Source organism: Camelina sativa, chromosome 11, assembly GCF_030686135.1.
Source record: "Camelina sativa cultivar CO46 ecotype springtype chromosome 11, ASM3068613v1".
Taxonomy (NCBI): Eukaryota; Viridiplantae; Streptophyta; class Magnoliopsida; order Brassicales; family Brassicaceae; genus Camelina; species Camelina sativa.
The window spans coordinates 46,174,838-46,189,213 of record NC_141890.1 but is presented as its reverse complement, the minus strand read 5'-3'; the positions used below and the strand labels follow the sequence as shown (position 1 = coordinate 46,189,213).

General features: G+C 37.3%; 3 protein-coding genes across 4 annotated transcripts; 1 reads left to right on the top strand and 2 right to left on the bottom strand.

The window, feature by feature from the left end:
• The first annotated feature begins 2,415 nt into the window (after positions 1-2,415).
• On the top strand, positions 2,416-5,580 carry LOC104726292 (protein VERNALIZATION INSENSITIVE 3). Of its 2 annotated transcripts, none has more exons than XM_010445122.3 (5): positions 2,416-2,572; positions 3,101-3,167; positions 3,533-4,088; positions 4,169-4,473; positions 4,565-5,580. In XM_010445122.3, the coding sequence occupies exons 1-5, from the start codon at positions 2,558-2,560 to the stop codon at positions 5,491-5,493; spliced, it is 1,872 nt and encodes a 623-aa protein (XP_010443424.2). In that variant the 5' UTR covers positions 2,416-2,557; the 3' UTR covers positions 5,494-5,580. The 2 variants fall into 2 exon arrangements, with proteins under 2 accessions (XP_010443424.2, XP_087330379.1); XM_087474253.1 differs by lacking the exon at positions 2,416-2,572 and adding an exon at positions 2,844-2,935.
• Positions 5,581-5,622: 42 nt separating this feature from the next.
• LOC104726291 (uncharacterized) lies at positions 5,623-7,336 on the bottom strand. Its single transcript, XM_010445121.3, has 2 exons — positions 6,476-7,336; positions 5,623-5,865 (listed from the first exon to the last, which is right to left on the bottom strand). Exon 1 carries the CDS (start codon positions 7,157-7,159, stop codon positions 6,488-6,490), a length of 672 nt encoding a protein of 223 aa, XP_010443423.1. The 5' UTR covers positions 7,160-7,336; the 3' UTR covers positions 5,623-5,865; positions 6,476-6,487.
• Positions 7,337-7,439: 103 nt separating this feature from the next.
• On the bottom strand, positions 7,440-10,751 carry LOC104726290 (adagio protein 1). The gene is made up of 2 exons (XM_019232908.2): positions 10,291-10,751; positions 7,440-9,357 (listed from the first exon to the last, which is right to left on the bottom strand). The coding sequence occupies exons 1-2, from the start codon at positions 10,536-10,538 to the stop codon at positions 7,773-7,775; spliced, it is 1,833 nt and encodes a 610-aa protein (XP_019088453.1). The 5' UTR covers positions 10,539-10,751; the 3' UTR covers positions 7,440-7,772.
• Between the last annotated feature and the right edge of the window lie 3,625 nt (positions 10,752-14,376).

The window sequence follows — 14,376 nt, the reverse complement described above, 5'->3', positions numbered from 1 at the left end:
CAATATCTGCACTACCTTACTCTGCTTTGTCTCCCAATGGCGTTTGTTAGTTTCACTATGATATGAACATAAACATGGGCATAGCCAATATAGAATCATTTGGGTCAAATGACCCTAGTGAAATTTTAAAACTGGTTAAATTTTTAAAGAAAAAATCAAATTGACCATGGTAAAATAGCACAATTGACCCTTATAAAAAAGTTTAACAACATAATTGACACCTTAAAATTTATTTTGACCCTGGTAAACTAATTTCCTAGCTCCGCCACTGAACATAAACGCATATATATCTTTCTATAATGCAGAGATTAAGAACTTTTTTCATTCGAATACATAAGACTGACTTGAGTGTAACTCCTGGTGATGACTGATGAGGTACTACTTGTGTTACTGATTTTTAAAAGTAAAGTGATTTGTATCGTACTGAAAGTGTTTATACCTCCACGAACTTTTTTCTTGACATTCTTCTTCTTTTTGGAAGGAAGAAATGGAAAATAATAGAGCAAGAAATAGGATCCGTAATGAATTTATAAATAAAATTCTACAAATACCACTATGCTTTAACATTAAGGAGACTCAAAAGTTATAACATTATAGAAATAATAAACTCAGTTAATAAAAATATAAGTGTTAATTCATCTACAGTATATGGTTTACTTCATCGGAATACATCAACACAAGTAAATCTGAATATTGTGGTCTAGTTTATTTATTTTTCAACTGTTGATTGCGAACAATGTCAAAGAGCAAACGGCAGATAAATCTGTCCAAAATATTGTACAAACATAACAGTTTAGCGCTACTGCGCTAGATGTGTCAAACCAATGCCCCAACGAAAATCGTTTTTCCTTCTGACGACAAAGTATTAATAGTATCTTTGTCAAAGGGTACTTTGTGCGTTACGCCCTTTGGCATTGTGCTTTACGATAAGCGTCACTATATGTATATATATATATATATATATGCCAAAGTGATATTGGTCCTTTAGTTTCTTTATCAAATTTGTTCTTATGTGATGACAAAATTGCAGTAAAACATTGTCTGGTATATGAGCCTACCAAATGGTTGGTTAAAAAAGAAAAATTAAACAGTGTTTGTTATAATATGGTCACATATTTTGATTTCGTAATTTATGATTTAGATAAAATAGATTGAATTATCAAATGAGGAAGAATACTAAAACACGTAGAATTCATAAATCATAACATATCCTATGCGAGTTTCTAGTATTGTATCGTTTAGACAAATAAACTGCGCTAGCATTTGAAAGTAAACTAGGTTAAAAAAATGTCCTTAAATTACAAAATTTAAACCCTAACTCCAATTGCTAATTATTTAGTTGAAAAAATAAGATTGAACGCCATAATAAATACGTGGATTGAAGACTGGGTTGGACCGAGTTAGTCCTACTCCTACCCCACCCCTTCTCACCTTGTACCGTCTCTTTACATTAGGAGATTTGGAACATGTTCTATCACAAAACTAATTAACAACTAATGTATTTTTCTTTGTCTTGGTCATAATCACTGGTTCACGAATACTAACATAATTATAAACGAATATGGATTCATAATTCTGTTTGTTAAACAAGTCACTCGTCCGATCCTAGTTGAAGAAATTCTACATGGGATGCTAAATTTTTTTAAGAAAAAACGAGTCGTGGCAAAGAGCTTTTTGGGTATTTGGACCGACCATCTTCATGGGCAAACTAAATTGTTAATGGCTATATTTAGTACTTGTATCATAGCTTAACTGTAAAACTATTAAAGTATTTGTAGAATGAAAAGCTAGTTAAGAACTATACTGAATACTTTTTAAAGAGTTTTAACTATATATATATAAACTAGATGTTTAACCTTTTAAATGAAACAGTAATGTTCATCACAAATTCATAGTGATACAAAACAAAAACTTGTGATTGTTTTCTTAAATTTGCATTTCTTAAAAATATTTGACAGAACTTTTTATCATTAGAACAAAACACAAAATTCTTAAACCCTGCTTTAGCGCGATTGTCTTAAATTAATCGCAAAGTATAATTCTCTTCTCACGTCATCAGAATTTGGGAAATAAGAGAAAGAAACAAAAAGTGAAAATCATTTTCGTAAACAAAAATTTATATATATATCAAATAAATAAATATACAGTAACTTGATGAGAACAAATTAAATGGTTACAAATGTAAGGTTTTGGAGCATAGAAAAGATATACTAGTAAAATATAAAAAACAAGTGAAGCATTGGTTACAGGTCAAATCAAAGCATATGTGTGTACATAATATCTTCGAAAGCACGTGAAGATATTTACAACTTTTTTTTATTATTAAAATATACAAAACCAAAAAAATTCTTAAGAACTTACAACAAAATAAATAAATAAAATAAAAAAGCTTTTTTTCAGAGGAGAAGAAGTTTCATCCATCAGAGGGTTTCCTCCTCTCTTAGAAACATCTAGAAAAAAATACAAAATGAGAGAGAAAGAGAGAAGACGAATCATCGGAGCTTTTTTTTACTGAATCCCCAAAAAAAAAAAAAAAAAACCCAAGAACACAAAAAAAATGCAAGCTGCTTCGGTAAGTATTGTTTTTTTTATATATAATAGTTTTATGTTCTATGTTATTATTGTTGCTGCAGACTTCTCATTCGGTGAACAACGAACCAATCCTCATTTTGTTTCACTTATTTATATATATATATATATTAAATTTATTTTCAAAAGAAATTCAAGAAAATTGTGAATACTTGGTTCTAATTAAGACCGAGTCCTTCTCGAATCATACATACATGTTCTTCTTACACAAAGAGAGAGAGATAAGTAGTATCTTTATTTCATGGGTAGTTCTTAGGTTGTTTAAAGATTGAAACTTTCAAAATCGAAAAAAACAAATCTTGAGTTTTTTTTTTTTCCTCGATCTTGTTTGTTGTTCTTCATCATCGTAAGTATTATTATTACATCTTTTGGTCCTTTTTTTTTATTATTATTTTTATATCTTTGTAAAATTTTAACTCGAGATTGTTGTGATGTGTGTGTGTGTAGTAGCTTTAACTTTTGGAACATAAATATATAATTGGAACTTTTTGGTGTGAAATCGGATCTGCAGCTTTCGAAGATCTGGCGTTTCGATGGTAATGTGAGTCCTGAAAACATTGATTCTTCTTCATATCAAGGTAACAACAACAACACACACACACACGATCGATTTATCATTCTTCTCGACGTGAACTGTTTCTTCTATACATGCGTTTTAGGTCTTTCTTTACGACGCCGTTTTATTATACATGTATATGATGAACAAACACGCTTTGGATTCCTCGTCATTTTTGTTTACGGGTTGTTGAGAGATTTCATTCAAAGTTTCAAACTTTGCTAAAATGTTTTACCCCAAAAAAAAAAAAAAATTGGAAACTTTTGTGATTCTTCTTTTGGTTTTTAGTTTTTTAACCGTACGTTTTGGCTTCTTTTTATCTTGACAGGAGATTTTAGGGTTTAAAAGGATTGGTCTTTCTTTTTGTTGTTGTTGTTGTTGGTGCAGATAACGAATGCGTTGAGTCTTCTAAACCAAACGGTTTGAATGTAAGTGAAAGAAGAGAATTGATCCACGCATTGTCTGACCAGCCGGAAGAAGCTTCGGAGCTTTTGCATTCATGGAGCAGGAATGAGATTATGAAGATCATATGTGCTGAGATGGGGAAAGAGAGGAAGTACACTGGTTTAGCCAAACCCAAACTTATTGAGAATCTTCTGAGTCTTGTCTCTCGTCCTCTAGGGGAGACTTCTTGCTCTCATCCTAGAAACTCTAGGAAGAAGCAGAAGAAAACCATCGGTTACATCATTTGCTGTGAGAATTTAGCTTGTAGGGCTGCGTTAGGAAGCGATGACACGTTTTGTAGAAGGTGTTCTTGCTGCATTTGTCAAAAGTTTGATGATAATAAGGATCCTAGTCTATGGCTCACTTGTGATGCTTGTGGATTGTCTTGTCATCTTGAATGTGGTTTGAAGCAAGATAGGTATGGGATTGGGATTGGGAGTGATGATCTTGATGGTAGGTTTTATTGCTCTTATTGCGGCAAAGATAATGACTTGCTTGGGTATGGTTTTTTCGATATGGATTTTCAATGAGTATTGTTTAGAGAATGTAATGTAATGTAATGTGTGTGAGTGCTTACAGATGCTGGAGGAAACAAGTGAAGGTGGCCAAAGAGACGCGTCGTGTGGATATACTTTGTTACCGTCTTTCTCTAGGACAGAAGCTGTTGAGAGGTACAAGGAAGTATCGCAATCTGTTGGAACTCATGGATGAGGCAGTGAAGAAGCTAGAGGGTGACGTGGGTCCGTTGTCCGGTTGGGCAATGAAGATGGCTCGAGGTATCGTCAATAGACTTTCTTCGGGGGCACAAGTTCAGAAACTGTGTTCTTTGGCTATGGAAGCTCTGGACAAAATGGTCTCACCATCAGAATCTATTTCAAGACAAGGTTAGTGTTCTGCTCACAAATTACTTTGGTTTTTAAATCCCAAGATATATATATATATATATATATATGTGTTCACTTAAGTTCTTGTTAGGTGACAAGATGAGCACGAGAGTAGAAGAGATTCAAGCGAAGTCAGTCACTGTGAGATTAGACTCCGAGGAGCCGTCTTCTTCTTTGCAAAACCGGATAACGGGTTTCAAGATGTTCTGTCGAAAGTCGAAGGACGAAGAGTCCTCCTCATCTCAGGTGAATTCTGTTGTTTATCTACCTGAGACGAGGTCTACCATCCACGGACTTGAACCCGAAACCGAGTTCTGTCTCAGAGTCGTGTCCTTTAACGAGGAAGGTGAGTTAGGTGAGTCCGAGATTCGGTTCTCAACGTTGAAGGATGATGGAAATGAAGCTGGAGCCAGGCAAAGCCCTTTGACAAACTCAAGTAGTGGTCTTTGTAGTAATCCATCTTTGCCCGAAGATGAATCTAATAATGTCTGTAAAAGCTGCAGCAAAGAAAATGGGAACAAGGACAACGTTGAACATTATAGTGTAGGAGAAGTAGAATCTGAGCTTGAAGCGGAGAGGCCCGTAAAAAGGAAAGCTAACAAGATAGATGGAAGAGACTCGCTTATGACACCCTGCAAGAGAGATACTTTTAAGGGAAAGCAAGGAGTGAATAAAAGATCCAAGTCAAGAACAGTATCAGTGAACGAGAAACCTGAGTTCCATAAAGCCGCAAATGGAGTAAGAGGTAAAGACTTGGGTCACATTGTGAAGACTGTTAGATGTTTAGAGGAAGAAGGACATATAGACAAGAGTTTTAGGGAAAGGTTCTTGACATGGTATAGCTTAAGAGCTACTGACAGAGAAGTTAGAGTTGTGAAGATCTTTGTTGAGACCTTTATGGAGGATCTTTCATCTTTGGGACAACAGCTTGTGGATACATTTTCAGAAAGAATACTCAGCAAAAATTCCTCAATGCCTGGACTTGTGACTGCTGGAATCTGCCTCAAGCTCTGGCATTAAAGCTTTTGATATCGGCCTTTTTATCAGTTTGCTTGATATTGTAACCGTAACGATATTTTTTGGAATGAAGTTACTTACTTTATGCAAGCGCCAGTATGTTTTTAATATTTAGTGAAAAACTCAAACGAATAGGCATGACATCAACTGAATCATAGTCTGAAAGTTAAGAGTTGGGAGATTACACACAATCATTAACAATTCTAAATCCCGAAAATGCGATATAACTCATGAGTTGTTTCTAATTTCAAAAGAGTACATGTTTGGTTCTCCGGGGACATTAGAACAGTCTGGGGAAGAATTGCTGCTGGGAAGTGCAGCTCGAACCCTCATTCAATTCTTTCGACTAGTGTTTAAAGACAGTGTGTGAAGGACCTGCAAGATATGTTCAAAGGAGAGGAAGTGAGGAGAAAGTGATCAATGCGAAAACAAAAACAGGATGCAGAGACACGACAGGCAAAGATTCTAGTTAATAATTATAAAAACTGAAACTGATTAATCTACTCAAGAGTAAATGATGCGCCTTTATGTCCATTCAATGACAAGTAATTTCTAAATTCAGCTGTTTGAGACAAAAATAGTAAAACCAGCGCTAAGGTGGGATGATAGTCAGTGATTCACACAACTTAATCTTGTAAGATGTTACCAGAGAGTCATCAAAACAAAGAACTAAGAGAAACACACGAGTGGTTTCATCTCAACTATGTATTTAAACTTAACTAGTTGAAAAGATGACATCAAAAGAACCAAGTGAACCATCTATCTATCAGCTTGTGAGGGTCTAGACTAACAAAAATGAGAAGGAACAACCCCATAATGCTGAACCTGATGAGTTCATCTTCTAAAGCAACCAACAAGTCTAAAAGCCAAGTCACTAACTACTAAACCAACCAACACAAGATAGCTAAACCTATCTTCCAATTCGATTGTTACTAAATCACAGAAACAATAAACTTGGGAAGCTAAGTGAGAAGAAGCCCCTAACCTTGAGAGAAGACTAGCGGTTACGCTCAGCAGGCAAAGGACGGTTAAATCCACCGCGACGGTTCATGTACTGTCTTGGCTGACGCTTAGTTACAGCTCTAATCCCACTAACATCAGCACCAGCAACTGGTTTCCCTTTAGTAGAATCGAACCCAGTAGGGATCCCTAACATCTTCATCATCTCAATCTCATTCGCATCCATTCCTTCCTCAGCTTCCCCTCCGCCTCCGCCGTTATCAGCAGCATCGCTTGTTTGTTTATCCTTCTTCTTAGTAGCAGAAGAAGGCTCTTTCGCAATCTCGTCAACGAAATCAGACACAGCTCGTTTGCGGATCCTTTCCTTCTCGTCGTCTACTGAACCCTGGCGAGGCCGTTTCCGCGACGGCGCATCTGGGGTGGGAGTCCTGCGCCTGTGGTGTCGCTGACGGTCACGGTCACGGTCAATCGAGCGGGAACGAGAGCGATACCTCTCCGGAGAACGCACGTGGCGAGGACGTGCGTGGTGGTCTGGAGTACGAGATCGGGACTTCTTGCTCCTAAGCCCTCGGTCACGTTCACGGTCACGATTGTCTCTATCTCTTTCACGGTCACGGTCACGGTCGCGGCTGTCTCTATCTCGGCGTCTATCACGGTCGCGTTCACGGTCCCTGTCCCTCTCTCGTTCGCGGCGGTCGCGCTCTGACATGGATGTGATGCGGCTGAGAACGGTGGCTGTGTTTAAGGGTTTTAAAATTTAAACCAATTTCCACCGAGAGATTCTCTCACTCCTCTGATACGAAGGCCCCCAATTGTTTTTGTTCTTTCGTTAAATTGGTTTTTTTTTTCATTAGTTATTATTATTTTCTTTCTTATGTAATAAGATACATTTGAAAAACTCTATGATTGGATATATTATTAATAAGCCTCCAAAGTAATAAAATTTGGAAGAAAACTTGAAAATTGTGTTCCAACAAATCAAGCATAAGAAGAGACAAGAGAGGATCTTATTAAAATTTTGGTAAAATCATAAATAAAAATTTACAGAATATGAACACAAATGCACTCCTCAAAAGCATTCAAACTTCAAAGAGAACAACAGATACAAGCCCTAGAGAGATAGACAAAGGAGAGATAGGTATAACATTTTCACTATTTATATTATAAACACTACAAGTCCTAATGAGGAAGAAGAAGAAGAAGAAGGACTAAAAAAAATATGAGCAGCACCAAAGTCCCACCACTGAGTCACTCTCCCTAAAGCTCCAAGTATCCTAACAGAGAACCCTTTTTTTCATCTTTCGTTTGTAGGATCTCTTTCGTTACGTGAGATAGCTCGCTAGTGATAACTCGTGTAGCTCACTTAGCATCCACTCTTCTCCCGTCTGACCACCCAGCACTATGGCTCGTGTACCTCCCACTACACAAGTGCCATGTCCCCAAGCAAACCGTGGCGGTCTCCCTGGAATGTTTAGTATTCTCCAAGTCGGTTTGTCCTCTGTCGGGTCAAGTAGATAAAGCTGCGACGCTGAGTGAAGCCCTGCCACCGAACCGCCAAAGATCAAGATTCTTCCTCCGGGGAGGTTAACCGCCACGTGATCCAGCCTCGGTGGTGGGGCCACTCCTCCTGGGTTTCCTGCTCCGGGCATTCCGCTACCGGTCACACATCTCCAACAAGGCTCCTCTTCGCTTAGATCCATTGTGAAGACATCGCTCGAACGGAATCTCAGAGGCCCGCTTTTAGCAAGACCACCGAACATCAAGATCTTTCTTCCTCCATACACCGATAGTGTGTGGCCTAACCGGGAAGGGGGAGTCCAGGCAGCCGGAATCTCTCTCCACACTGGTTTATCTATCGAGAGGTCGAGGAGGAACGTGTCACTGAGAAGAACGCCAGAATCTGCACAACCTCCCGAGACTATCAGTTTGGTTCCGTCAAGGGTGCATGAGCTGTGCCATGATCTTGGTAGAGGAGGAGCCAAACCCGAAATCTCCCTCCAAGTAGGAGGTTTTGCATCGAGATTCAAAACAAACACATCGTTCAGCAAACCTTGCTGTCCACAGCCACCAAATACAACCAGATTGGAGCCGTTTACGCAAGAGAGTGTGTGGCCCCAGCGTCCCGGAGGTGGGGAGCTCACTTTGACATGTTGCCATTCAGGGTAATCCGAATTAAGATCTAAAACAAAGGTGTCATTCATAGGCTGCATATTCACACCTTCTCCTCCAAAGAGAACGACCCTGTTCCCGACTGCGCAAGCACTGAAGTTACAGCGAGACGGCTCAACAGCACCTCCAACGGTAAGTTTTCTCCAAGCTGCAGCTTCAAGGGTGGTCAGTTCTCTAGCAAGGCGGCCCCAACCGAGTCTTTTTGCACCAGGAACAGTTTCTAATACGCGTGTTGTCTCGCTTCCCCATGCATTCTGACAAACCCTTCGCCAAAGATCCTCATTCTTTGTCAGCACATACAGCCTGCGACATACAGAACTGACAGACGCAACGTCTCTTGGTGTCAGGCGTGACAATATCTTCATAGACACAACCTCATCATTAAGCTGAAATAACCCACACATCCCTCGGGAAACATTGCGCTCCCCAGCTGCTAAAGCTGAGTATATCCCATTGATTGATTTTTCTTTTGTTGAAGAACCAAGAACAGGTCCAAGGTCAATGTCTGTCTCGATAAAGAACTGGATTCCAATTATATGGGTGATAGTATCATCGTCTCCATAAATAGGAGTCAGCCGCAATCTATTCATCAACGGAGATCCATCTTTCCTAAAGTTCAACAACTCGCCTTGGAATTCTATGCCCTCATCAATACATTTTCTTATCTCGGATACCACCATAGAGTCAACTAACGGATGCCTTCTTTTAGCAAACGGTCCTCTACATTGCAAGAAGCGGCTGCAGAATTCAGGGAAATTTTAGAAACAATTCAAGACCAAGAAACAAAGTTATCTCCGACTTACTTAGGCGAAAAAAGCCATAGACAATAAAATTGGCCGTGCATATAGAGACTGATAACAAAACCAAAAAAACACCAAACAAGCATAGCTTAAAACATGACCAGAGATTCATTCTGTTCAACAGTAACAACTAATCTGAATTGATCAGCTCCCCCAGACAACTTTAAGCTTATCAATATGAAGAAAAGAGGGAACCTACAACCACTTGTCCCATGGCAAACTAACATATAACCACACGAACTGGGCTTAATCTTTTTAAATGAACCTACTAGTCATTGGTTCACTACACGTTAAGTAACCTAAAGATATTCTTGTCTTAGCTAAGTTAGCTATGAGCCTATGACCCCTAAAAAACTACACAGGGATAGCTTGATTTATCACTGCAGACCCATATATATATATATACACCTCCCAGTTTGCTTAACACGAAGAGCAACTAAAACAGCTCGACTAATATCACAATCACAGAGTAACCGTCTGAATTGCCTCCTAAGCACATAATATTGAGGCGCACAAACAGATATGTCCAAGGGTTCTCTACAATTCCGAAAAGTCACCTATGGTTATCTAACAAGACATCTCTTCGTTTTCATTCCACCAAAACCTCCGTACTAAAGCTACGAATTCAAGTGATCATCCCCCAGAAGCAACTTCAGATTACCAATATCTATAAATTCCAACGTAATTCGCTTGGCAATCAACTCTACGTTCCTCACCTATACTCAAACTAACACGATCCTTCCTTAATCAAAACTCCACCAAGTAGCCAAAAAACTCGGCATAGCAAATACAAGAAAAGTGAGCTACTAAGAAACTCCTCGCATCAATTCCGAACCCTAAACCACTATAAAATAACATTAAAACGACTAACCAATTTCCTCCGAGAACCTCCTCAGCACGATACCCAGTAACCATTTCGAAAACAGTGTTGACATAGATAATAGGGTGGTCCGGCTCAACAGCATCGGTAACAACGAACCCACAAGGCGCCCTATGAAGCAAATTACCAACTGGATACGGAATTGGTCCTCCGCCGGGGAAAAGACCTCCCTCTTCTTCATCATCAGCAGCTGACGAAGCATCATCGGCGCTTAGATCGGAACCACTGTCCCACTCCATGAAAATTTTCAAAGAGTTACCAGACTATAATTCAGTCGCGCCGGAGATTATGAAGACGGCGATTGAAAACAATCCGGCGTGAGATAATCGGAATTTTTTTGTTTTGGGAAAAGGGATGAGAGAGAGAGAGAGAGAGAGAGAGAGAGGGAAGATGGTGGACAAAGAAACGAGTGGTAACCGTCGAGTTTGGTGGAAAAATCTCGGCCGTATGAGCTAATTGGGTTTTTATCGGGTCGGGTTTTATCCGGATCCAAAATTCTCTGTCGGGTCAAGTAGATAAAACGCCCGTTGGTTTTTTTAGATGAAGGTTACTTCTCATATTTTGTGGGCTCATGTCTAAGCCCATAATATTAATAGTCCAGTAATAAATGAGATTATGTGATTGAAATTCATAACAATTTCCTAAGAAGTAGATATGGAATTTTTTGCAAATATATTTATAGGTTTAAATTTTGAATTAGTAGTGAAAAAATAATTTATTTGGTACTAGTAACTGAACTGACCAATGATTTTGTTGAAAACAAATTCATTGCAATAGTTTTGGTTAACACCTCAAAAATACAAATTAAGAATATCGAAAAATAGTTTATATGACAAAAAATTGATTTTTATTTATAGAATTAAATATCCACATAAAAAAAACATCTTTATATAGAAACATTCACTTCATTGTATTACTGGCATAAAACAGCCTAAACTCTAACTTGTGTTCATCTTGCTCACTATGGGAAAAACCCCATTTACCATTTTCTTAATTTCCTATTTTTTTAGTAATATAATTTTTCAAAAAGAAAATGGATACTTCGATATTCAATGATATTGTTGGCCAACACACAAAAGTGTTGTTTTTAGAAACAATTGGAAGCGTTCCAATACTTACATATTTTGATCCAAGTTAGCAATAAAATTGGTTCAGAATTTGTTTACGTTTGATATAATCACAAAGCCAAATCTAAATTTCACCGTTCAAATGTGTTTCTTCTTATTGAACTGTCCGAGCTTTCTATTTGCTTTTACACTTTCGGAAACCCTCTAAAATGTCAGTTGTTTATCCTTTAGTTTTCTTTGCAATGTTTTTTTTAATAAATGCTAGACAAAACTAGTTACATCAATAGATATGTAGTGGATTTAGTTGAAACTTGAACAACAACTTTTCATAATAACTGGTTATATCATGTCGGTTCGGTATGGTACAAAATCATAGGTGCAAACTGATTTTGAAACCGTAGCAGGTTTACTTTTGACATCAACAATAATAAAGCTAAGTTAAAAGTTATAACCTCAACTAATAGGACAAATATCAATTTTTGGGGCTTACTAAAGTATTGTTGGGTAAGCTTAGTAACATTCAATATCCTTTTACGCCATGCCTATATGAATTCCTTATACTCTCGTTGAGCCTTGAACTTTTTTATTTAAAGTCTATCTTCTTTAATGAAAACGAATTGACATGGTTACTTATGAGTTATGAATTCATACAACAAAATCAAGATAAAAATTGATTGTCAATTTATAAATTAAACTTATAACTTCTTCTCTATGATGCTATTTGCAAAAAAAAAAAAAAATTACTAAACACGTTATTATATATTTATATTGGCCCTTTAAAAAAATCATACAATTTTGTAGTTTTAAATACATATTTTTGTGTATTACAATTTGAAATAAAACTTGATTTCTAGAGATATTTCAACTTATATAAAAAAGGACGTGAGAGAACAAGTGGGTTTGGTCGGTTGTTTCTTTACACTTTTGCAAAATTCTCTATCCATTCATATCTTCGACGAGATGCTAAAATCCCCCACTATTGTATTCCTTTTTTTCTTTTTTACAAACTGTGAAAGAAATAAAATTCCATAATACCGTGAATGTTTTTAAGATAAATTCATGTATATATAGTAGTTTTCTAAGATTTACTATACTACTATTGAGAATACGAACATGAATATCGCAATCAGCGTTGGTCCAACGATCTTCCAACAAGCACCTCTTGTATATGATTCGATTTCAACATTTACTCATCGCCTAGCGTTTATTTCTCCATATATTGTTTATTAGATTCTATTATCATGTGTTTTGTTTATCCTTTTTTATTTATTATTTATTATTATTATTATTATTATTATTATTATTATTATAGAACCTTGTTCGTTCAAGAAAATCTATTATCAACAAAACTGAATAGAAAATATAAATATAAAATAAAAATATTAAAGATGAAACGTAAATTTACCAAAAGAAAAAGTATACTAAAAGCCAAGGAGAGGATTGAAAGAAAGAAAGAGAAAAAAAGACCTCTTCACTATGTTTGGTTCGAATAAATTCGCTAGTCTTTCTTTCTGGCCACATGGTATGGTTATAATTATGCATCATCGATTTTCTACTCATGTTACGGTTGGCAATAACAAGATTACAAGTTTTAGTATACTGCTCATGTTGCATTGGCGATAACATGAGTAGAGATCATATAGGCTAAAGAAATTTCGAAGTGTGATTTTTGCACATCAGGTGGTAGCGAGTTGCTAGTTAACCATAAAATGACATAGGTTGGAATGTGGAAAACATGTTTGTTCATACACATATACAGTATACTGTATCGTTGAAAGCTGAAAAGTGTTTAATACATATCATACGGTTAAAGTATAATTTTTTAAAAACATTGAAATTGTGTATGTAGATTTAGAAAAGCCCAAGGAACTTTTTTGAGCAAAATAATGTAATATTCTAATTTTAAGACTTTTGAGTGTGTTTAGCAAAAAAAACTAATAACCTTTTTTTTTTGGGGCAAACTAATAACCTTTACGAAGCAAATTAAGATGCGTTTGCGACTGAGGTAGGTTCGTGGGACCTGGAGAGCATGAGATGCATCAAAGGCAAAGGCCAAAGAAACTACGTCACTTTGAGTGGATTGTGTACGTGAGAGGTTGTACGAACCATCATTTTACGTTACATATGTTGCAACGCTGCGTAATTCGTCCCCACTCCCCACAATCCAACTTATTATTTCTAAATCTTTTTCATAAAGATTATATGTTTTGTATCTAGATTAGTAGAAATGTAGATAACACCTACTTGAAAGAAAGATTACAGCTAAGGGATAAAGGTTAAAAGACTACTTACCAAACTATACATTATGGTAAAACGTTCCAAAATATCACTATAATATATGTTTACGCTATTTTCTCTACACATAGATTTGTATAAATCGATTGCGAAGAAAAAGATGATCTTATTATTGACACCGTTGACAAAAAAATAAATAAACGTATGTCATTTAAATTAGGGTGAATTAGTTCAGTAGCAAAAAAAAGAACTAACAAATAATATATCCATCTATTCAAAAAAATTAGAAAAGTAGAATAAGGGTAAGGCAAAATTACTATTTTGGGTTTTTTGGTTTAAGGATAGTGGTGGATAGGGATGAACGGCGGTGGTAGTGGACGGTGGTTCGGCAGTGAGACTGCGGTACTCCGGCGGCGGTCCGGCGATGGTCTGGCGGTTTTCCGGCGGTGGTCCGACGATTCTCTGCGATGGTCCAGCGGTTCTCCGGCGATGGTCCGGCGGTTTTCCGGCGGTTCTCCGACAGTAGTTCTTTGACGGTGGTCTGGCGGTGGTCTGGCGGTTCTCCGGCGGTGTCTGGCGGTGGTCTGGCGTTAGTAATTGGAGAAATCTAAACTTTAAAAGATAGTACATTGAGAACCCTAGTGGTGATGGTGGTGGCCACCGGATGGTTGTAGGAAGTGGGAAGTATGGTTTTAGGGGTGGGGTTGGCGGTGGTAGGGAGGTGGTAGGAGTTGGGGATGGTAGTGATAGCAAAGATAATATAGTATATATTATA

Excerpts from the sequence above, each read along its gene's own strand:
- LOC104726292 (XM_010445122.3), top strand. Across the intron at positions 4,089-4,168 it reads AAAGATAATGACTTGCTTGG|ATGCTGGAGGAAACAAGTGA; the intron begins GTATGGTTTTTT and ends GAGTGCTTACAG. Across the intron at positions 4,474-4,564 it reads AGAATCTATTTCAAGACAAG|GTGACAAGATGAGCACGAGA; the intron begins GTTAGTGTTCTG and ends AGTTCTTGTTAG.
- LOC104726291 (XM_010445121.3), bottom strand. The coding sequence starts at position 7,159 with ATGTCAGAGCGCGACCGCCGCGAACGAGAGAGGGACAGGGACCGTGAA.
- LOC104726290 (XM_019232908.2), bottom strand. The coding sequence starts at position 10,538 with ATGGAGTGGGACAGTGGTTCCGATCTAAGCGCCGATGATGCTTCGTCA. Across the intron at positions 9,358-10,290 it reads GAGGTTCTCGGAGGAAATTG|CCGCTTCTTGCAATGTAGAG; the intron begins GTTAGTCGTTTT and ends TGAATTCTGCAG.